This window comes from Ammospiza nelsoni, chromosome 3, assembly GCF_027579445.1.
Source record: "Ammospiza nelsoni isolate bAmmNel1 chromosome 3, bAmmNel1.pri, whole genome shotgun sequence".
NCBI lineage: Eukaryota > Metazoa > Chordata > Aves > Passeriformes > Passerellidae > Ammospiza > Ammospiza nelsoni.
The window spans coordinates 43,406,869-43,431,305 of record NC_080635.1 but is presented as its reverse complement, the minus strand read 5'-3'; the positions used below and the strand labels follow the sequence as shown (position 1 = coordinate 43,431,305).

At 44.4% G+C, this 24,437-nt stretch overlaps 2 protein-coding genes across 2 annotated transcripts in view; one reads left to right on the top strand and one right to left on the bottom strand.

Annotated features, from left to right (window-relative positions):
- TSNAX (translin associated factor X) overlaps window positions 1-6,361 on the bottom strand; it is a 53,070-nt gene extending 46,709 nt beyond the window's left edge. The window contains exons 1-2 of the mRNA XM_059469051.1: window positions 6,125-6,361; window positions 99-238 (exon numbers count right to left, since the gene is read on the bottom strand). The gene's annotated coding sequence lies outside the window, so the exon portion shown is untranslated. The remainder of the gene's footprint in view (window positions 1-98; window positions 239-6,124) is intronic.
- Window positions 6,362-6,543: 182 nt separating this feature from the next.
- The window catches only part of EGLN1 (egl-9 family hypoxia inducible factor 1), a 34,302-nt gene continuing 16,408 nt past the window's right edge, over window positions 6,544-24,437 (top strand). Inside the window, exon 1 of the mRNA XM_059467414.1 lies at window positions 6,544-7,840. Coding sequence (XP_059323397.1) covers window positions 6,920-7,840 — 921 coding nt within the window. The 5' untranslated portion in view covers window positions 6,544-6,919. The remainder of the gene's footprint in view (window positions 7,841-24,437) is intronic.

Here is a 24,437-nt window from a genome sequence, read left to right as displayed (position 1 = left end):
CCTGCTGGTCCACACCCTCTCTTACACCACATCAAACCACTTGGTAAACTGATCCAACTTGTTAATCCAACAGAAAATACTCTCTTGAACTGACTCACCAAAGGGCTTGACAAGAGCGATGCCAAGGAGAAAGGCTCTGGAGGGAGCAGAACCACCCCTTCTGGTGGCAGCAACTCAACACTGTGTCTTAAGTGAACCACAAGTGAAGAAAGCCTTGAAGAAGGGCACGAGAGAAGCACTGAAAGCAAACAGAGAGGCATAGAGTAAGGGCACTGTGTCTTTGCAAAAACAGACATCACAAATCCCTTGGGATGGGACAGACACTGAAGGGTGCAATGGCAGGAGAGCAACAGGACACTGGATTGAGTTATGCATCAGAGGGGGGCATGGGAACACAGGCACTGTCCTGGCAGAAGGAAGCATGGCTAGTGACAGAAAACACAGTACTGAGCCACCTGGATTGCAGTGGCTCTTTGGGGCTCAGGCTCACAGTGCTTTTGTCTGCGTGCATCTGTAGCCAACCCTGGCAAAGGTGAGCTCTTTGGGGCAGATGTGCTACTTTGACAGTTTTAACAAAACCTGAGCTATAATATTGTATCTCCATTGTTCAAGAAAAGAGGGAGGATACCATTGTTCACTCAAAAAACAAACAAAATGAAACCTGTCCCCATTCTTCTCAAGGAACTGCCTCATCAAAAAAAAAGAGAGAACAAAAATCAAACCACTAAGTGTTATTGAGGAATACCACCTAGTCAGTCTTATCAGCTCAAAACCTCACTCGCTATTATCTTTTCCTTCCTCTCTTAAATTACTGAGACAGGTCTCTCCTTTCATAGCAGCAGATCTTTTAAGATCACCATTTTCTTGCAATCTCCCCTACTTGCACAACTGCCTCTATAAGGGAAAGAGTTTAGGGGTTCAGAAACTATGCTAGTCATCTGGAGACAGGAAAAAGAAACTGTATTTTCACCCAAAGATAAAATGTCCAGGTTTTTAACAAATTTGTCTTCATAGTTTTAAGGAACACTTCTTGAGTTCCTCTCTTGAGCTCTGGGTAACTGTTCATAGGTAATCAGAAAAAGAAATGAAAAAGGTGGAGACTTTGTAACTCATTAAACAGCAAGATATACAGCAAGGCATGAACTGAGGTATTCTCAAGCTTCCCAAACCAAGGTACAGAGGGCAAACTGTCCTTGCCTACACCCCAGGGCATCCCTGTTCTCTTTTCCAAGTACAAGACCAGGCACTGGCAGAAGTATGAACTACGTGCCTGGCAGCCGAAAGACAAGGAAAGAGAAAATATGATGTGCAATAAATCAGGTACACACAAAATAATCGTGGCAGATCACATCATCCTAACACTGCTCGGCATTGTTTCCACCTTAATGATCTTTCAGCATGTCACCATGCTGAATCATGATGACAGAGAGGCAGGAAGCACATATCAGATGCAGAATGAACGGGTCTTTTTGTGATTGTGCTGCTATGAAGCAGTGGGCTTTCTTTATGTTGGAGTCTTCTGTTCTCACTCTGGAAGACTTCTCTGCAGAAAAATCAAGAAAAAATTCTGGAGCAGTTCAGATACATTTGACCTACATACAGATAAAACAGGAATCTCTCACTTTTTTTGCCCCCAAAACTGCTTATTGCTGTATCAGTGAGTGAATTTCAAATGGGTTTAGAGAGTGTTCTTTAAAAGTAATTTTCTGTTCATAACTGGACTTTAAGCACCCTGAGGGCCTGCTGGCTTGCTTAAGTTAGAGGCCAAAAAAGTACATAATTGTCAATCTTTAGCAAGACAGGGAGTTCTTTTCTAACCAGAGCCAGAAATACTCCCTCTGGAGAAATCTCACAAACAATGTGAAAAAAAGCTTTTGAACTTTCCATGGTACAAAGTTTAAAATGAGGACAAAACTGGAATGAGTTGGTCTTGAGGATTTTCTAAGCTATTTTGCATTTCCATAGCTTTACAGATACAGACATCTGGAAGCAGAATTTTCAGCTAAAAAGAAAAAAAAAAACATTGTTTTGTATTTCACTAGCATAATTAATTTTCCTTAAACATGAATAAAATTATTACAGTAGACAAAAATTTTAATATGTATAAATCTCTCTGGATCAACCCTAACCATATTTTGGTGTAATAAAAATAGGCTATATTCCCAGATATGAAGCTGCATATAATTTCAGACAGATTCAGGGACAGCAAAACCAATTTTAGTTAAACAGCCTGGAGGAATCTCATAATATTAAAGACAGTATTAAACACAAGTTTACATATAGTAATTGAGAATACTCCTTATGATTTAGTCCAATACTTATAAACTCAGATTATAATGGCAGGTTTTTTCTTTTAAGCATTAGACCATTATGATATTCAGTGATAAACAACTTATTCTATGACTTTAATTTCAGCAAAAACTTTTAGAGAAACTCTACAATGGCATCAACTAAGCAGAATGAAAGATGGTACAGGGTGCTGCAAGATTATTTTCAGAGCTCTAAGCCAAATTCTCTGTTGTCCCAAGGGCCCTATGCCACTTCATACTGTGGAAAACACCAAGTTCCTGCCATATCAAAGCCTGGATCTTGAAAAGTTCTGAGATCCCTTCAGTTGTGCTGCCCAAGTGACTTGAGGAGACCCTGTGTTTGGTCATGGGCTCCTCTGTAATGGCTGGCACTAGTCCTGCCAGGCAGTAATCCCACACCTTTCAGATCATATCTACTGGGTGACCCTTTCCTTGCCTTCCAGAAACAGGGGCCAGGGGAGCTATCTGAGAGATGAATAAACCATGCTAACCCTTTGAGTACCTCAGGAAAAGAGGGTGCATTCAACAAAGGAGCACTTGCATAGCCTTGTGGATGTACTCTGTACACTTTGTCCTGATTAGAAAGGAAGTGAGCTTAACAGAGAATCCAACTCAGACAAACAGTTCTGTCCTTTAATTTGGAAAATCTGCAACCTGTTACAGTTCACTTGCTAGTATGAAAAGCAAGCTTGAAAAATGGCACTGTTGAGACCAGTGAATAATGGTTTAAGTGGAATAGCAGCAGTCAGGGTGAAGAACATGGTGGAGTGGTCTGGGTGGAGGAGAGCAAATGCTACAAGCCCCCAAGTTCCGACTTTTAATTATGATGCTGTTGTGGACATGCATGTGTCTCACTGATGCCTGATGCTATCATCCACCTCAGGAGCACAGGCAGTTTCCAAGAGGCCTTCTGGCAGCAATGAAAACTTAGCCTGGAGTCCAAGCACTTTTTTTGCCATTCACAGTGAAACTATCTCAGCATGAGATTACTTTTAATTTAAACTTTATTTCTGAACTGACTTTGTAACCTCCTATAATCTTGTTACTCTGCATACCCCTTTTCCCTTCCCTGGGCTTCAAAGATTCTGTTTTGGTTGCTTATATAATTTCAGTGCTGCAGTACACAAGCTAGCTAAAGCATGCTATAAATGCAGCTATTATTACTACTTAATAAAAACAGAAGAGTTATTCATTGACCAAACCTTTTTTTTTCCCTTTCTAATAAACATATCAGATCCATATCTAAGTGGTGATAAAAAACTATGACCTTGCACTAAGTTTATCCCATAACATCCTCATCATGACTGGTATTTAATTTTAAAGACTTTTCATTGCATTCTCTGCAAAGCAGTATGTCTCATCATTACCTAGTTACCAGTAAAGCTTTTTTCCAACATTCACTGACACAGACAAGAAATTAGCTATCTTAGAAAGGCCACTTTAGGGGCCAAGTGAAGAGCAACCAGCTGAAAAAAAAAAAAAAAAAAAAAGAGAAGGAAGTCCTTTCCTCCTCTGTTCTGGCAACCATCATATGGACCATTTTACTTAGTATACCACATGTTGCTTTTTGTTGTGCTTTGTCCTTACACTGTCTTTTAAGGCACAAGTTCTTTGGCAATGAATACAGTCTTCTATGCTTGGAAAACATTTCTAGCATGTTGCAAACACTATTGTAATATAAATACTCATTGTCCTCCTGAGTTTCCTTACCACCACTGCTCCTCAACACAGCTTTGTCACTTGTTTTACAGTTTTACATTAAGTTTTGTGTCACTGGTGTAGTGCTGCAATAATAAGGCAAATGCTTCATACACCCAAAGATGGATTTTGTTGAAGTTGGTATTTCTGTTAACCATGCTGTGAAACAGTATGATGTCAAGACAACCTGAAGTAGCTTAGCACATTAGCAAATGTGAAAACTAAGACCTTTAATTATATCCCAAAAGACATGTGGAAAAGAGAGGGGAAGAACAGAAGACTTTTGAAGCCAAATTAGCCTGTAAATTAATAACTATCATTAGATTTTAGCCAGGCACCATATTTGTGCCTTGGTCTCTTTCCTAGTTGTTTCATGGTTGGATGATTGAGTTTCAAGTCTGTGACTTTCATCTCCATTGTGTTTGCTGAAGGAGTACACAACAAATGCAAAAGATCTTTAACTCTTCAGTTTCTATCTGGCAGAATACCATTGTATGCATTTCTCAAGTTTTTGAAAATAACAGCCTTGACTCTGTTCTCATGTAGCCCAGTTTAACAATGCTACAAGTGCAAGGAAATCAGCTGAATTAATCTCTTCTTAAGGCATGCTAGAGGAATGCCTAAACCTAGTATTTTTGACATACCTCATACACCTATAGTTGAAGGAAAAACTCTCATTACACATACATAAAAATCTGTCCACTTCATGCACTGGATTTAAAACTTGGTTTTAGTCCACTTTCTTCTGCCCTTACCACAAAGAAATTACTAATCTGGAACGTTTAGTTTCCATCTTTTCCACTTCATTTGCCACCTTGTTTTTCTTTTGGTGGCTGCTGTTGTTTTTAATTCTCCCTTGGAGCTCACTAGTCATATTCACCTTGAAATTTTATCCATTGGGCTTTCATGACCTTGTCCTCTGAGTACTCCTTTTGCCTTTCTAATGATTCACCCTGGTTTTCCTTCTCATTTTTCATGTATGTTCCACAAGGCACTTGTAGCCTTGGTACACTTTGTTTCTCCTGCATTCTTCATATAGTACATTCAGTGCCTAACATTTCTTGAAGTCCTATTAACTATGCCAATCAATCCTAAATCCAGTTCTATAGGAGAGATAAGAACTAAACAATTTTTTTATTAATTGCATGCATAAAGTCATGTCACTATAATACAAGTATATTGCAGTGTTACACCTCACAAAAGCCTGTGAGAAGCAAAAGCATTAGTATTCCTCTTCTACAGTAGCAGAGAACAAATCGCTTTTCCAATGTCATGTGAAGTCTTGTGGCAGCCTCTGGGTTCATTTCACCTTTCTACCTCAAGATCTGTATATTGGGTTATGTATTTTACACTTCTTGGGCTTTAGAATGCATTTGCTTAACTTACAGGCAGTGCAGACCAATGGCATGCATCGTGTCTCACCAGCCCAGCCCACAGAGCAGCGATTTGCTGTCTCTTCACCAAATGGTTCTCTGAGAAGATGGATGGGAGAAGATCCAGCCCAGGAGGAATAATTGCTCTGCCTCACCACACGGCTCTGAAGCATCAATCGCTGTGTTGGGCTCTACTGCTGGAAACTCCACTTTCCTAAACTATACCACAAGCAAGCAAAGCCATGGTTAATTAGATCAGTGGAAGCTTAAACATCACCTCAGAGGAGTCCAGATGCCCATGTGGCTTTTGGCAACGGACGTGACTAAGCTGAGACCTTTGTCCCCTCTACCAGCACCGCTCTGCCAAACGAGCTTCCTTTTGCCTGCCAGGGACTTTGCCACGTTCATCACAGCACAGGCCCCAACTCCTGGGCTCGCCTTGTTTTGACAGCTACATCAACTGGCTCTTTCTTCCGGCTTTTTGCTTTTTCATTTCTTAATCACCTAGTCCCAGCCTTCACTACCACTCCGTTAGGTGGGACACAAGCCACGAGTTATTTATGGAGACAGCACATGTCTCTCCCGCTCTACCAGCTATCCGGCGGGAGTATTTTGAGGCCTACGGGAGTGACAAAACCTGGCTCTCCACTGTAGCCAGGTGCCGCCGCCGCCACCCTGCCTGTCATTGAAGCCACAGCGCCCAGCTTCCACGTCCCCCGCCGCTGCCCGGAGCCCCCGCCTCACCTGCGGCAGGCCCACACCCACGGCGGCGGCGGGCAGCTCGCTACCGGGGTCACGGGCACCCTCAGACTAGCGACCTGCCCAGCGACGACGGGGCGGCCCCGGCAGCACAGACCAGTGACATCCCCAGCAATTGCCTCATTGTCCCTGCCAGAAAGGCCGCACTGGTCATATCGGGAGAAGAGCGCCATCCCCACGAGATCCCTGCGGCCCGTCCGTGCGCCCACGACCGGAGCGGCGCCTCCGAGCCCCTCACGCAGCGGCGCGGAGGACGCGGCCGGCTCCGAGCCGGCCCCGCCCGCCCGGCCACTCCCGCCTGACGCGCCGGCGGCGCTGGCGGGCTGGAAGTGGCGTACGTGCACAGCGGGCCTCTGGAGTGGCGCCTCCTCCTCCTCGCCCCGGCAGAGCGGCGGAGGCGCGGTGGGTAGAGGCGGCGGCCGCGCCGGCCCGTGCTGCACTGGGCAGAGAGGCCGGCGGGGAGCGGAAGGCAGCCCCTCACCGCGCCGCTCCGCTTCCCCCTCGGCCGTTCCGCCGCCGGTGGGGCGGCGATGAGGCGGCGCTAAGCAACGTTAGCGGCGCAGGGAGGGCGGCGCGGGCCCCCGCACGCCGGAGGAGGCCGCGGGCCGGCCGAGGCGGAGGGCGGCGGGGGCCGCGGCGGTGCCGGAGCCGGGCGGCCATGATGCAGTAAGCGCTCCCTCCCCGCGCGGCCGGGCGGGGGCCCGCGTTAGCGCCGCTCCCGCCCGCCTCCTTACATAACACGACCCGGCGGAGCGGGGCTGCGGCGGCACCACCAGCGCCATGGCGAATGACAGCGGCGGAGGCGCCGGTCAGGGCGGCCAGGGCGAGAGCGGCAGCGGCGGCGGCGGCGGCAGCAGCAACAGCAGCAGCAGCGAGCGGGACCGGCAGTACTGCGAGCTGTGCGGGAAGATGGAGAACCTGCTGCGGTGCGGGCGCTGCCGCAGCTCCTTCTACTGCAGCAAGGAGCACCAGCGCCAGGACTGGAAGAAGCACAAGCTGATCTGCCGCGGCGGCGGCGCTGCGGCGGCTGGAGCGGCAGGGGGCGCTACCGAGCCCCACGGCGGGCACCCCCCGCCGCCCCGCGCCCACGGCGGGGCCGCGGCGGGCAGCGGCAGCCGGGCGGGGGTCGGGAAGGGCGCAGCGCCGCCGTCCCCGGAGGCCCCCGCCGAGGCCGCCCCGCTGACCAACAATCACGTCGCCGCCGCCGGTGCAGCTGCCGGCGGTGAGGCGGAGGCATCGGCCGGGGCCCAGTCCCCGTCGCCCTCCGGGGAGGCAGTGCTGCTCTACCGGGACAAGTCGAACCTGTACCCGGGCGGCGTGCAGGCGGGACCCGGTGCGGCCGCGCTGCGCCCCAATGGGCAGACCAAGTCGCTGGTGCCGCAGCGGCTGGCGCTGGAGTACATCGTGCCCTGCATGAACAAGCACGGCATCTGCGTGGTGGACGACTTCCTCGGCAAGGAGCTGGGCGGGCTGGTGGCCGAGGAGGTGCGGGCCCTCCACCACACCGGCCGCTTCACCGACGGGCAGCTCGTCAGCCAGAAGAGCGACTCCTCTAAGGACATTCGCGGCGACAAGATCACCTGGGTGGAGGGCAAGGAGCCGGGCTGCCAGACCATTCGGCTCCTCATGAACAGCATGGACGATCTCATCCGACACTGTAATGGAAAGCTGGGCAACTACAAAATCAACGGCAGGACGAAAGTGAGTGAGGGAGGGAGTTGGGACCCCCGGTGCCCGGCCTCCCCCTGCTCCTGCTGCCGGGGGGGCTGTGGCGCGGGGGCGGGAGCGGGGCCGCGGAGCCGGCGCTTCCCCGGTGCGGGCGTGTGTGCGCGCACGTGTGCGGCTGTCTGCGGGGCTGCGTGCGTGTGCGCACGTCCGTCCGGCTGTCTGTCTGTCCGTCTGTTCTGGGCTGTGCTGAGCGTGTGCGCCCGCTGCCGCTCCGCTTCCCGGAGCCGACTCGTACTTGGGAGTCGTGTCCAGTTCTGGGCTCCTCAGTAAGAGAAAGAAGCTCCTGTCTTCCTCTAGAGGGTCACAAAGATGATTAGGGGTTTGGAGTATCTCTGTCATGAAGAGAGACTGCGGGAGCTGAGCTCTTTTAGTCTAGTGAAAAGAGGATAGAATCTCATTAATGTATGTAAATATCTCAGGTTGATGTTAAAAAGACGGTGCTAGACTCTTCAGTGTTGCCCAGTGACAGGACAAGTAGCAGTCGCCATAAAGTAAAGCACAAGAAGTTCCACCTCAGCAAGAGGAAGAACTTCTTTACGTTGAGGGTGGCAGAGCACTAAACAGGCTGCCCAGGGAAGTCGTGGAGTCTGTATCTGGAAGCATTCAAAACCCACCTGGACGCCTTCCTGTGTCACCTGCTCGAGGTGACCGTGCCTGGGCAGGAGGGTGGGACCGGATGATCTCCAGGGTTCGTTTCCAGCCCTCACAATTCTGTGTCCCACGCCCGGCCGTGGCGGGACCCGCAGCCCCAGCGGGCCTGGGCCGCAGCCGGGACGGGCGGGTTGCTGTCCCGCGGGCAGCCTGGAGATCGCTCTCTGCTGGGAAGGTGCGAAAGGGTTTGTTTGCAGGTAAAAAAGGTGATCTTATTTATGTGCCTGCGTTTTGTTAAAAACCCCTTGACCTGGAAGCTTATCCTCTAGGTGATGAGCATTGAAATGGGAGTTCTTCCGTGTTCTCCCAAAAAACGCGGGTCAGCCAGCTCTGCCCAGCTGTGGGAAGCAGGGGATGGCTGCGGGGTGTCCCGGCAGCGGCGCTGGCTGAGGAGGGTGGAACCACTTGTGCACAGCGTTTGTAGGCTAGCATAAATGTGCCGGGTTTTGGTAAACCTTGGCTCAGGATGTGGCCTGCCAGGTGCAGGACTTAAAAGTGTGGTCAGGAGACCCGCACCAGTGAGTGAGTGCCCCGGTGGCACAATAAACCCGCGGGTTACAGTGAGGTGTTGTGGCAGGTAGTGGAATCACAGCCATGGAGCAGGGTGGCTTTGGGCAGAGTTTTTATTTTACTCTCATTAAGTCACTTTTCTACAAAAATCTTACTCTTTAGCTCTATTTTGAGACCAGAGAACCGAGTCAAAATCTCCTATTGTATTAGCCTAATTTGCGATTCCCTTCCAGTCCTTTAAATAAAATTCATGCCCTTGGTAGAGAACTAGTAATGAATATTCATCAGTATCTTTTCAGTTTAATAAAAAAAAGAAGGGTGAAGCCCCTTCAGACTTTGCTACCTCTGTTAAAGCATAAGGAAGCCAGTGAAATGGTAGGAGTCATCCTGCCGAGGTGGTTGCACTGTCACAGATGGACTGTTGTTGCTGCAGCTGCAGAATCTCAGCTGGTAGGAAGCTGCGGGAGGGAGGGAGGAAGGGAGAAACTGGACGGCAAAAAACAGCCCTGGATTTGTTCAGGGCACGGGAAACTCCCGTGATAAAGAAAAGAGGGTGGGAATTTTTTTTTTTTTTGTAATGCTGTCTTTGCATTTCTTCAGTTGAAGCAGTACTGTGCGAAAACATTTCAATGGGAGCATGGTGTAGAGTCCTCATAGATTCCTGCAGGACTTTTCTAAGCCAACTTATCTTTCAGGCAATCTTAAATCTCTTCAAGGCTTCAAACTTACACTCTAAAAATATCAGTGGTTTTGCTGGATTTCAGTTTTATGCAGCAAAAGGGAATGCTGCTTCTGTTTTTCTGTGCAGTGGTATGCTTCTGTAAAGAATAGGTGCCAAGACTTTTGGAGTTGTAATCCTCAAGCACACCTGTAATTCCTGGATCCCACTGTATTTTATGTTCGTACTTGGTTTTTGAACTCCCTCTGTTGGGGGATCAGAACAGGTGTAGGGATCAGATCAGTAAGAGGACAATACTTCACTCCTTGGTGGCACAGAAATGCATTACTTTCTCTTCTCACTTTCCCTTGTTTATTTCCCTGCAAAAGTCAGTGCTTTTAGTGTGCAGGAAAGCTCAGTTCTCTAAAATGCCAGCAAAAGCAGAATGAAAACTGTCATTCACTGTCAACCTCAGAGTTGAATAAACAGAAACAGATGATACCCAGAGTATCACTTCAAATAACTTGTATTGTAACCATACAACTTGTAACCCATTGGTGGTGTTGGCATTGAACTTGCCATCACTTCTGTGGCAAGTGTCTGTTGAAGTGCACTTCATCTGTCTAGAAGCAGTGTAGGAAAAAGCAAGAAGAAATTGGTCTGAGGTGTGTATATATATATATGTATATATATATATATATATATATCCTGAATCTCTTGGCTTGTAAACCTGCCTGTCAGGGAAAAAGCTATGTTGTGTTAATAGGATCTCATTCAAACATTTACATTCACCAAGGCCAGTCCACTATGGCAAAGAATGTGAAATAAGATAAAATGTTGGTTGTGACCTGAGATTTTATATTTTAAAGTCTCTGGTATGTGTTTTCTCTAGGTTACCTGAGCCACCTAGAACCGATCTACTTAAACTGGTGTGGTTTTACCTAGTCCTGAGTGTCAGCAAATTACTCTCCAGCCTGAAAGATATAGCACTAGTTATAAACTAGCCAAGTACTTCTGAGGTGTGTGGAGACAGCAGCAAGTATAAGAGAGTGGCTAACTGTTTACTCATCTTGGAAGTCCTGACTTACTGCATTCCTTGCTTTTGTTCTCTCTCTTTCCAGACTGCTTCCTTCTTTTCTCTAGCAGACTGTGGCACATACGTGCATATTTGAGCTCTAGTGTCTTTCTCCTACTTCCTGTTATTTTCTAGTTTTTACTTCTTTCATCTTTTCATACATTCTCCTTTTTTTCCTTTGTCTTATCAGTTGCCACATTTGTACATGCATGTATTTCTGTTTCTTGCCTGTCCTGTTCTTACATGACTAGTGGAGGTAAAAGCGTGCTCATCAAAATCAGGAAAAGAAATCCTCCTGAATCTCACCCAGCTGAGATGGTTTTTCCTCCTTCCCCATATGGAGTGTGAAGAAGGGGTTAGGAGTGGTGTCAGGTTCACAATCTTTTTGCTAGCTTTCTCTTTCCTTTGTTCTGGACTCTGTGATCTGAAGCTTACATAATTTACTGGTCCTGGAGTAATACTGTGACTTCCCAGTTGTGGACTGGGTTCCTAATAATCACCATATAACCAGACATCTGATCCATCAGGTGTTCCTCTTTCTGTTCACCATTACACCCAGTGCCAGCTATCTCCTGAACCCTGACCTCTGCCTTTTCTAGGAAGGACATTAAAATAGACAGTTTGACAGGCCCTCTTGCATCCCTTTAGTTTTTCCTTCATTCCTACTTCTAGAAACCTGTCTGGAGACCAATCCTGTTCAAATTGCTGCATTTTAATGCTCTCCTTTCTCTACTAGTATGCTAGTGACACCCACTGCTTCTCAGCCACTTGTAGGTTAAAAAATTGCTTTGTTACATATTGTGTAAACTTGCTTTTCTGCTTTTTCTGGCAATTATTTATTTCTTACTCTGGAGATCCTGGAGTTTTCTGAAGACCTAGGATTCAGACTAGTCTGACTGTGACCTATTAAATTAGATTCTTTCAAAGTTAGTAATGCTACGTTAGAAAATAATTCTCCAAGAGTGAGTGGATTTCTTGTACCTTGCTGTTAGCTTCTGTATAAACTGGACAGAAGAGGCTCTCTGCTCTTGCCACTTATTTATGTTGCAGCTTTTCTACAAACATGTTGGATTAATGTTACCAAGGAAAAGTAAGACTTATGGGTGTTCTTTCCACTGTATCTTATTCTACAAAATATAACTGTAAGCATGTGTGGCAATAAGAAGACAAATGAAAAATAAGAGGGAGTAAGAACTTGACAACCAAGCAGGACTGGAAACTGTGGTAGAAGAAAGGAAAGCAATCACAGGGGCAGGTGTGCAGATCAGCTAAGTCCTGCTCTGGTTGAAGAACCCAAGAGCTGAGACTGGAGATCTCGGCTTAGGAATGTCTGTAAAGTGGGGGGCTTTCCTTCCATTTGCTTGTGGCATGTGTGATTACATTGATCCTCCTGTGTCATTCTGGAGATCATTTCACTATCACATCTTGAATGTATTTCTTGGTAGAAAGCTTACTGATCTAATTGGTTCCTAGTGAATGACCTCATGTATGGCTTTAAATTTGCCACTGAGTTGTGGGAAAGTCTGGATCGGTCTGTCTCCCAGTACTCACTTGTGTTGCTTGACCTTGATACAGAACATGACCAATGCTCGTCCTTATCTGTTGGTTGTTTCCCTGACAGCAGCACTTCTGTTGGTGATGTTGTTTTCTTGTAGATGACTGTGCTGTCTGCAAAGGATTGTGTGGTGATCCATGGATACACAACAGCCCACACATGGTTCTTGGAGATACTCAAATCCCTGTTGGAGTAGAGCCCTGACATGTGATGACTATAGTTTTCGATTTCTGTTCCTTATATACAAGCCTTTTGGGTCCCAGGTGAAGGAGGTGATCAGAAGAGTGACTGGGGTTTCTCCTGCAAATGATCTTTTGATGGAGAAGCTCAGCAACATCCAGAAAAAACTCTTGTTTACAGCCAGCTTTAGCATTGCTGAGATATTGACAGGTTCTCCTACTAGAGAAAATTACAGAGATATGCTGGTTTCTGAGGGCAGCTGTGTGGTGATTGCACCTTCCAAGTGTGGTATGAATATAGTGTGTCCAAGGGTGGGGAGCACCACCTGTGACTGCTAGGACTCTGCACACCCCCTGTGTGTTAGGCTGTAGTTCAGTGAACATTTTGGGCTGGCACCGCTGGAGTAATCACTCTTTTTTGCCAGCACAAGTATTTACATGGCCATCCTGTGAACTGGTTTGGGGAACTGATCCATCTGAAAAATAAACTGGCAAAAGAAGTGCTCCTGGTTCAGTGTTCAGATGTTTGTGCTGGCACAGAGGACTGGCAGATGGTGAGACTTTCTTTCAGCAGCAATGCAAATTTATGCCAGTTTCAAGTGTTTGCCAAAACTACGGCCTTAGTTCAGAACTTGAGTCTGATTCTCCCAAAATTTGCCCTTGAAAATTCAAACATAGTTTAAGAAATCTTTGCTAGCTATGTATTTTTTTTCTTTCTTAACTTTTGTCTTTTTGCTCTTCTGTGTTCCGTGTGAAACTTGGTTCTTGCCATCAGAAGCACATAGTCCTGTCCTCCAAGAATCTTTCTTACACCAATTTTATTGCTCGTCTACCCACCAGGTGATCCCATATAGCATGTACAGTGGAAACATGTATTTTCTCCAAATAAAAACTGATTTCCCCCATGCTCCCAGCTTCAAAATCAACCTGCTCTTAAGCTTTATTGGCCGTTCCTATCCCTTATTCTAGAGTTTTATTAGCATCAAAGATGTTCTTGACCTCTGTTTCAAGAGAGAGCTGGATTGGTGTCATTTGCCATGAACAGTGTGCTGCAGCTTGCTTTTGTTTGCTGCTGGTAAGGAAGGTTCCTGCTCAGCCCCATCCCCTTGTGCCAGCTCCAGTCCTTGTTCTTCTTGCTTTTCCAAGCCATTTTTGTCTGTAACTAGAGTTCATGTTTTTAGTTGTTACTGTTCTGGAGATGAGGAACCTGTGGCATTGTATTTGTGCTCCTCGGTGATTTTGTTACCCTGTGGATAATTAGTTTTTTCCTGTCAGTGATATCAATGACTTTTTGACCATGTTGCTACTTTGATGTTCTGTGCTGTCTCTTCTGCACAGAATGGGCTCATTTAATACTGCCTAAGAATCAAGTGGGATGCTTCTCATCATAGCTGTACAGCTTGAGAGGAAGAGCTGTCTTCCCTTCCCTGTGGCCTCTTGGACTGAAATTCTTTGCAAGTGATGTCCTGCCAAGTCATAGGACTGTCTGAACAGCAGTTCTCAGATCCCTGGGTTAGTTGTATCAGTAACCTTGACTGGTTGGTTGAGAGATGTTTTCCTTTTTTCTAAATGGTGCTTAATTTCTGAATGGGCTGCTAGCTATTTCCTGAAAAAATAAATTGGCAGCATATTATTCTCTTCTATGCTATTTACCATGTTCGTTAGATTTGTAATTCAGTTGGATAGCCTGTCTTGATTAATATCTAATGGTTTTTAGCTTGAACAGGCTAGGTTGCTATTGGACTTTTGCAGGATGCTCTCTTTCTAGTCACTTCTGTGTTCTGTACTGGGTGCTAGTACATATGTTTGTACCTCTAGGTATGTACATAGTGTCCTTGGAATTTAAATGAAGGCTTTCTCCTGCTGCAGAAAGGAAACTTGTTATAAAAGGGAAACGGATACTCTATATAAAGCAAAAATTTCTTCTTGCCTATCCAGAGACTAAATCGTTTCTCTTTAGGCTCCTTAGAGAGCTCTTGTACAAAGACAACACTTTTTTCAGTTCAAAAATTAATTTTGGGACTGTTGTGAGTGGGTTGGTTAATGAATTCTTCAGTAGGACACTCGTGGGGTTCCCTGGCTCTTGTGCAGCTGTATTTTGTTACTTTGCAGTGGGGGACTGACTGCAGACAATGCAAGGACTGTACAAGTGTTTTTTGGAAATCAGCATATTCAGATTATATCAATTCAAGTTCTTTATTCATTGGCATGTTTTTTACACTCCACTAAGACAACAGTATTTTGAAAGCAGTATTTTTAGTGAATAGAACAGAGTAATTTGACTTTGCAGTTAGTACTGAGTGAAATAATCATTATTTATGACACCCTTTTTGTCTTCTGCATTTGGGACTCACTTAGACCCTTCAGAAGGAGGACTAATGCTAGTCTTTGAGGCTTCTTGGGAAAGTCATTTGGTGCTGATGAAATCCTTGTAAACTCCTTTGAGGTTCTGAAGGTTGTTGGTTAAGATGGGTGGTCAGGCATACTTCTAGTGCAGGCTTGTGCCAGAATTAGCTGGTAAGTGGCAGTCGTAAGCTTCAGGTCAAAATCCACTCGCTGTTCCAGGGCAGTGTCTGTCAAAAATAGAGCAATGCTTTTATGCACGTAACAGCTGCTTACACTAGAAGACTTTCTTGTTCTTTGGTATTTAACTTAAAACTGCTTGAGAGTATTTTTGTTAGCACATGATGTTATAAATAGGAATGGGGTAGAAATGTGTGTGCCTGCACGTCTGGGCAGAGGTTGTGTGTGGAGGTAGGGTGGTTATCGATATGTTGTGTGTGTAGTGCTCTGATAAAGAGATGAAGTCCTTACCTGTAGGGTAACTAATGAGGCCTATAGAAAAAGGTTATTTAGTACCCAAGGATTAATTTTGTGCATTAATATAGGCTCACACCAGCTCAGAGCACATAGTTTGATCATGAAGGCATTCTGCATTGTAGAAATTATGTACACCTTTGAGGAGATGATGCTGTGTCACCTCCATGTGCTGCGGTGGGAGCAGAGCCTGAGACTGCCTTGCTTTGTTTCAGCAAAAACAAACATGATGTTGAAAATGATACAAAGATGAATGCAGTGAGGGAGTAGTTGTTTTTGGGGTTTTTTTTGGTCCTAGCAGGGTAGAGGAATTGTTGCATTGACTGTCAAGTTAAAAAATGTACTAAATGCTGAAGACATTAGGGCCTTATATGTGTTTGCTTGGTTTGGTTTATTTTTCCTGGGTTTTGTTTGTTTTGTTTGATTTGTCTTTTTGTATGAAGATATTTTAAATCCATTTCCAGGAAGAGCTTGTATTATCAATTCACATCAATTTGTTCCGTTGATAGCTTGAAATTCTTGGTGAGTTGGCAGAAGCTATAGGATTCTCTGCTGGGCATAGCCTTGCTGTGGTTTGCTGCCCTTCTGGTATGCCAGGGTCTGTTATCTTCCTGCTTGAGCAGGTCAGACTCAGCAGTCAGCTGCAGTTACATAGTTTATAACAGTCTTGACATTGCTAGTCAAATGAAACAAAAATGTTTCAATAGTAGTTTACCTGACAGTTGTGATAATGTGGAATTTAAATTGCTAGAGATAAAAAACTTGTCCCAACTTTGAGGCAGCAATCCTCATCATAAGTTCTCCATACTGTGAAAAAGGGATGCAACATGTGTAAGGTTTCCAAAGTAGTTTATCATTGGCTAATAACATATCTCTCTTGTTGCTGCTCTCTGTCGTGTTCAAGCATCTGTTCAAGCAGCCAAACCTTGCCATGGGTGCCAAGATCCCTCAACAGCTTCTGCTGTATTCAAACAGTGTGTGGTCTGTTCTCTGCTGAAGGCATTGGGCCCTTCCAGTTTCAGTGGTTGCTGCATTGTTGTTCAGGCAGCTGGCATGCAGCCTTACTGCTGTGAGAAAGGAGACTGTGGCCAGTTGATAAGGGCATCTTAAACTGACTCCTTTTCAGCTGGCACACTGGATGATGCCCAGTGAAATAGATGCTGGCTGAATTGTACCTCTGTTTGGCTTAACTGTATTTGTGTGTGCTTTAGCCCCTCTATGACAGCGCATCAGCCAGGCAGTAGCACTGTTCATAGTGGTGGATTTGGTCTTTCAGGTCATGCAGGGAGATGCTGAGAGAGCTGGGGCTGTTTATGTGGCAGAGGAGAAGGTGTGAGGGGACCATACCAGTGTTTGCAGATACTTGAGAGGAGGAGTGAAGGAGTGGGACCCAGACTCTTGGCAGCAGTGCTCAGTGGCAAGGCAGTGGGAATACTGAGATGCAAGAAATTCCATTAAAATGAAATAAATGCTTGTTTCATTGTGATTAAACAAGAAGCAAGTTGCTACAGAGGTTGTGGAGTCTTCATCCTTGGAGATGCTCAAAACCTGATTACTGGCCACCCAGCTTTCTCTGGGTTACCCACCTCTCAGCAGCGGGCTGGACCATGTGATCCCCAGAGGTGATTGCCAACCTCAGCACGTTCATGAAAAAAAATACTGCAGTTTGAAATGGAAAAGATACAAAACAAGCCAAATTTTGCAATCTGGTAAAATATTTTTTCCAGCAATGGCACTGTCACTATAAGTCCTGCTTATTGCATCTCTGAATGAAGTTAGCAGGAGTCTGTCTTCCTCCTAGTGTAATTTGCTCCCTAAAGGGTCATTGTGGTCAAATATGCTGGTAATGGAAACTGTTTGAAATATGATCCTTTTTGGTCATCCAGGTGGTCACTTTTACTAAGTCTGTGCTGCTGCCTCTTTCCTCTTTTCTCCCAAGTTGCCTGTTTTTCCATTCATATGTGCATGTGCTCATAGCACATTCCTTTCCTAGCAAAGCTTGCTAATACAAAGCATGTGTACACTCCACAGGACTGATTTAAGCAAATGTTTAAAAAATTAAATTCAGTTACCTGTAGGGGATTCATACTTTCTCTACAGGATTATTTTAAAGTTATATATGATCTTGAGTCCACTTTTGTACTGAGAAGGCATAGTGCAGCAGGCATAGTTATCCTTTTCTTGCAAGACAGGCAGAAAAATTAAATATGCTGTTTGAAAGCCACAGACTACCAAAAAGTGCTTTTACTTTTAATATTTCACATATTTTTACTTTTTTTTAATTTGTAACAAACATCTGGCCAAATATTATTTTTGGTACATTTCAGTTTTATTTTACTTTTGAAAAATTCCACCCACTCCATACTAAAAAAGAAAAGTGTGGGGAGGGAACGTTTGAACTGGTAATAGTCAGGTTTATGTATTTTGCCAGGGTGTTGAATAAATAAAAAACCTGCAGCTCTCAAGTTACGATCCTTACCTCTTCCATCCACTTTCTAGTTATTTTGTTTCATCTGTGTTCCCCACACAAGCTTGCTGCTCCTGCCCGCTTCCATGCCGCCTGTGCTCCCCTGGGGACCCTGTTGTGCAGGGGTGCGTTCCTGTCCTGTTGGGATGGAGGGGAAGGAGCAGGAGCAGTGCTGAGAGAGGCTGGCTGCCCCAGCAGGGTGCAGGGCCGAGGCTTGCCTCTGTTGCTGCTCTCTGCATGTACAGCAGCTGCAGGCACCCTGTCAATGGCCTGTCCCCCACAGGGACTGCGTTCCAGAGATAAGAGCCCTGTGCCTCTCGGGAGTGTCAGCTTGGCCATCCCTACCATCTATCTAGTGGTAAATTGAAGCCAGATGGAGTTGTGCTCATCTGAAGTCACCTTCTGTATGAACTAGATGCTAGGTCATGAATTGGAGGTTAAAGCTAAGTGTTTTTGAGGACTACCCAGTCTTACTATAAAAAAACCCCTAAAATTTAAAGTCATTTGTTCTTATCATTCAGATGCTGAAGACCCACCCTGCTCACAACTTAGACTTTTGCATTCTGGCTAATTTGATTTAGGTTCTAGCACGCTGCCTTCCTGTGGTTGCTCAGTGGGAGTTCTCCCTTATCAAATGTCTGTTTCACACAAGTATTTGCCATCTAGTTTATACTATTATGTAGTTGTTGTAAATGATCAATAATTGTTCTGTATTTAAAGCTTCAAAGGGTATATAAAATTATGTTCTCATATACCACTTAGCTCTGGCAATCGAGGAGCTCAGACAGAGGTTGTATCTAGACCACTGCCTGTAATACGTGCAGATGGATGGACACATTTGCCATTAATTTTTGTAATCTTGTTTTAAAAGCCATTTGTACTTTTGGCCTCTGCAACATCCTGTAACAGCGAGTCCTGCAGTTTGATTAGATGGAAAAGGAACTTCCTTTTGTTTAAAACCCACTGATGGTGATTTCAGTGTCTCCTAGACTGTACTGTGAAAACTCACTTCCCAGTAGTTTTACTTGTCATATTCTTAAAAAAAGTCTGGCATTTGCTTGGATGCATTTTTTTCAGCTGACATGCTTTCCCTCCTAAATTGAAGAATTGTAGTCTTTTTTGTGTTTATCCAGTTGGTACTGTTTCATGATTCTAGTTATTCCTGCTGCACTTCTGTGCAGCTTTTCTGGTTATGCTGATCAAGGTAAGGCAAGCAGAAGCACAGTATTTAATGTACAAATATATCCTGATTTTGTGTGCTGGCAGGGTGATGTATTCTGTGTTGCCTTTCCTTGTTTAGTGATTTATGACACTTCAGTTGCTTCCTCTTCTGTGCTGACATGAAGTTCTTGGGAGAACAGCCTATATTTACTGAATTTTTTTTCTAAAGTGATGGTATCCAGTTTAGAAGACACCACTGTATAAGAAAGTTTGGGGGTTTTTTTTCCCCAAGGGGTACTTCTTTGCACTTACTTTTCTGAATCTTTCCTGAATTTCACCTCCTGATTTGTTGTTTAGGCAGTTGGTATCATTTTAGACCCCTCCATGTGCCTTTCTGCAGCCAGGGCTGGGAGGGACTACAGTATATTTAGGTATTACAGGTAAACACCGTCCCTCTGCTCCTTCACCCTTGTTTCCCAGGTCATATAGAAATAGTACAGGTCCTCTGGGAATCCTTGTGGTAACACCCCATTATTCACTAAAAGGGGGTTAGTTTGCTGTAGTGAAGTTACAACTGGAATTTACTATTTTATTGGTCTTTACTTTTCCTGTTCCATTATTACAAAATGCCTTGGAAGTAACATCCATGGTTCAAGTGCTTTATATTTAAAAATGTTCAATGTTTGCATTAAAATTAATGGGTTGAGTAAATTTGCTTTAAGTCTCTGCTATAGCATGGACAAATGACATGTAATGACTCTTGAAGGCCTCCTAACACCTGGCACAGACTCAAGAACAACACAGGAGTTCCTATACTGGAGTCCTGACTTTGTCATTTTCCTTAGTGAAAATAGAAAATGGGAGTTGTCTCACTCACGAGCCAAGGCTATGCCAAAATTATATTGTAAGAGGTAATAAGATAAACATACATTATTTTTACCTGTTTAGTCCTATAGCTTTATAAAGAACCTTGTAAACATGGAACATAATATTCCACTAAAGGACATGAAATGTAGATGAAGATACTATCAACTAGCTTTATTTTCAGTTTAATTGTCTCATATAGCAACTTGAATTTTGCAGATTTCTGATTTTTACTGTGTCTTTTACTCTTTCTACACTCACATCCTGCTACTTTGAAGGAACACACCCACTGAAAGACAAAGCTAGTAATAAATGATGCTTCCTCACCATTGAGACTTAGAGTTCTGCAATTCAACTTAGAATAGCTCCATATTAAAACCCCAGAGAAAACTTGCCTTTGAAGAGCAGAAATTCCAATGCACACACCCCCCCCCACCTTCCTCCCCACCCCCCCACCCCTTCCCTTTGGGAACAGCTTTTTGGAGAGAGTGATGGGGCTCAGTAGGGAACAGAATTTGCCAGTGATAGGAAGAGGGAGTCCCTTTGAGAATTTTTTTTTGCTTTGAAAAATCTGTTACACTTTTTTTTCCATCATCTAGCCTTCATTTTTAAGGAATGGTTATCTTGGTTTGAGAGCCCTTAATTAAGGGTTGTCTTTACAGAGGAGGTAAATTCTTGTTTTCTGGAGTAACTCAGTTGTCTTCATGGTAGCTATATCACATTGATCCTGGAAATAAAATATATTGATCTGTTTACTGATTTTTATGTGCCCCAAGTGGGGGGATAAATTGATCAATAGGCTTGAGAGCAGAGCAGGCATTCAGAGAGGTAAGTAGGTTTTTGTGAGGCCACTTCATGCAAACATTTTACCTGGAGTACAGATGATGTGAGCAGCCTTCTGCACACAGTGGGTGGATGTGAGTGCAGTGCTGTGCATGGAGCAGCAGCTTTTTTCTCTCTTGGGTTGCAAATCTCTGTGCTGAGAGTAACCTTGGATGTCCAAGATGTTTTGTGGTGTGGTTCATGAAGGGGCTGGAAGACACCCAAAAACAATTACAGCTGAGGCCTGCTGAGGTATCTCACTGGTTAGTGCTTGCAGCCTCATTTCACGGGGTTAGTGGCAGGGTAACCGCAGTTAAACCCGTGCTGTGGGGCTGGCTCCCCTTGCTACTGCAGCAGCACAGCTTGGCAAGTGCATCCGCTGTCCACGGGTCCTTGCCGACTCCTCCCCTTCCTCCCTGTTCTTCCCTACGGCCTTTCTCTGTCTTCACAATCAGCTCTCCTCTTGATTGCCCATCTTCAAACAAGTGTGACTTGGAGAGAATACAAACAAAGTTTGGGCATCTGTAGTGTCTTTAGTATAAAGATACAGGGCCCTTTACTACCCATTGTAGAAATTAGTAAATCAGTTGGCTGCCCACAGATAATTTCTTGAAGTGCAGTCTCCTATTTAGAAACTGCTACCCAGTGTTAGTGTGCAGTACTGAATACAAATTTAGGACATCTGTTATTTATTTTCAACAATTATGTGTAAAATTTCTTTCAAAATACAGTCTCTGCCTGAAAGACTGTTTCTGCCAATCCTGAAATCTGAAGTGATTGCTTGCTGACTTGAAGGGGAAGTTGACTGTGTAGAAATCTGGAATCTAAGATTTTTAGAATTGGCTGCCATTCTGTTCCTCCCTTAGTTCTTGTGGTACTTGGTGTTACTTTCTTCCTTTCAGTAATGCAGACTTTTGACAATGTCTTTCTGGTGTGTACTTTCTTCATCTTCCTTTCATGTCACTGTATGTTGTCTGTCCATCAGTAATTTCCACTGCTGTTGCCTGAGTTGATGATGAGTTCATACCTTGGGTATGAGTTGTTTTGGGTCATTTGCAGACTGAGGCAAACACTTTGTCATCCATTATGCTCTTGCCTCTTTTTTTTCGTCTTTAATTGGCACAACATTAAGCTGGCAACAGGCTTTACTTAAGCTCTGCAGATCTTGCATGTAGGTTGCATAAATATGTGCTGTGGAACAGTCCTCTTGTTCTGACGTGACACCTCTGATCTAGGCTACTATTGCTAATCCCACAATCTCTCCCCAGTGAATACTGTAGATTGCAAAGCCCTAGCTGTCCTTTGGTTTACCAGGAAAGTTTCTGCTGATTGGATTTAAGGACACACAGATAAACCTTTCTGCAGAAACACAAAAAAAGGAGGTGTGCATATCCTGTCTTGAAATCTGTTATTTCTAGATGGGGTGTGGAATAGTCTATTTCTCTTTCTTACTAAATACAGTGCTTTTAAGAAGGTTTAAGAGTGTGTAAGTGCTGGTTGCATGTCAACAGCTGATGCTGAGATTTTTGACTTTCTGTGTGAGCATTTGAGGGAAGAGGTCCTGGTTTCTGTGTTCTTCTGAATGCCTTGGCGAGGGGGTGGGGGGGGGGAAGTCTCCGTGACAAGTTGTTAAAAGCTTTCTTGTTCCTGTCAGATTTTGTACACCATGGCTTTTTGTTTACATCACCACTTTGTGTGGAGCTTGGATTCTGTCACTTACTGCTTTTTAGAGTGGGAAATTTGGAGTTTGAGGTTAGCATGTGACTTCTAACCACAATACTTGTTGAGTTACAGACAATCATAACCAATTTGATTGACAGAAGCCTTGTCACTTAACATAAACAGGCTTTTTAGTTGTTGTTCACAGGAAAGGACTAATCTATGGAGAAGCCTTGCCTTTTAGGAAGGATGGATAATTTTATATATATACTAATAAATACTATTTTTGTTGCTGCAATAGTGGCAAAGGTGAAAAGATTTTTTTATTGGATGGGTTTTCTTCATAGCAGCTTTCTAATGCCAAGTATAAACAGACTTGGAACAAACCAGATGGGTCCATTTTAACCAATTTATAGTTGATAATGCAGCATGTTCTATTTTTTCCAAGGCATGAGAGTGATGTGTTTTTCCATCACGTTGGTCTCCTGGGCCAGTGGTTATGATTGATGGGGAGACTGGGAAAAAAACCTATTGAAGCAGCACCAAGGAGCTCTGCAGGAGGTCCTAACCTAGAAATGATCTTGTTGCTGTCATGAACATAAATTCACTGTATGGTCAGTTGAGTTGGCATTGCAGAAGACAGTGGGGCTTTTGTATCAGCCAGACAAGCACAGACAGTTTCCTCAGGTGTTTTTTCCTTCCTGAAGTCAGCGTTGGGTACGTTCAGATCTTTCTCATGCTCACAAGGCCTCATGCTCTTAGAGCAAATAGATTGCATTCCTGAGCTGCTCTCCTTGCACCGAGCCAGTGCAGCCTCCCTGTTTGCAGCAGAATGCCTCCATAACCCGGAATGACACGGCTGGCTCTGCTGGGACATACACAGAAGGGGTGGGTTTGGGCGTCACTTTTCCAGCTTGGCATGCCCACATCAGCAGTCCTGCTCCTGGTGCTTATGTTCAGCCTGTAGTGCTGCCTGGCCTCAGCTGTTCCTCAAGGCTTTGCACAAGGACTGGCGGGAACTGAGACAGCTGGAATACCAGTAGATTTGTTTAATGCCTGCGTGCGTTTGAACTGGATACTTTGGTTGATCTGGTTAAAACAGCAAAACCCCTAAGTGTTTATGCCAGCTGGGAAAGAGGCCCTGTTACTGGACTGTGGTGGGATTGCAAAGAAAAGCTTGGATGGAGACAGTTTATATGTGAAACCCATAAAACGTAGCATGGGCAGAGTCAGCATTTCTTGCGTTTAAATTGTAGGTGGCTTGAAAGCATATTACAGGCTGCTTGTTGCTGTTTGGCTTTAAACCTTAGTCAGATTTCTATGCAGTACTAATATAAATGAAATCTGTCCATAAATTAATGTCTAATAGCATTTCAGTGCATAGTTACTTCTTTTTCTATAATATATAAATAATTTCAAAGGATTATCTGGACTCTAATATTAAAGAGTCAATGCTGTAGCATTTAATGTGAGGTTTGGGCATGCTGAGTCATGTGTGTCCCCTTGAAAATAGCCTTAAAACCTGCTTTAAAATCATTCTCCTTGGCATGCTGTTTATGACAGTGACTCTGTGGTTAAAATCCAGAGGTACCTGAGGCCTAGATTTGGACATTTTACTGCAACTACATTAACATTAGCTAAACTTAAGTAACTTGCAGTGCACAAATATTTCCAAGTATCTGGCTAAACTTAGTACTAAACACACAATCCTGTTCCCATGCAGTTGTGCAACATTCAAATTTATATAAAGATACTTTTCCTGCAAGCTAAATTTCACTTATGTGGCTATTTTATTCCCTAAAACAGAAACAGAATTGCAGTTTTAAGTAAGAAATGAATCTCCCTCCTGGCAGTTAGCAAAATGGTTGTGTATGGTTTATCTTGTAGGAGAAAGAAATTCTAGGCTTGTCAGTATGTATAGTTGTGAAGAGAGAAAGGCAGAGATGATGAGTGACGTCCTTTAAATGGCAAATTTCTCAGCCATTTACTTTCACAGTTAATACAGTAATGTTTGGTTCAAAAAGAAAAACAAAAAGCAACCACCTCTTGCTACTCTGAATCCGTAGTGTTTCTTCTTTCCCAGCCTCTCCTGGTGCTAAGAAATCCCCAGGCTAATGTGTGTGCTTTAGTTTTAAGGTAGTGTGTCACAGGA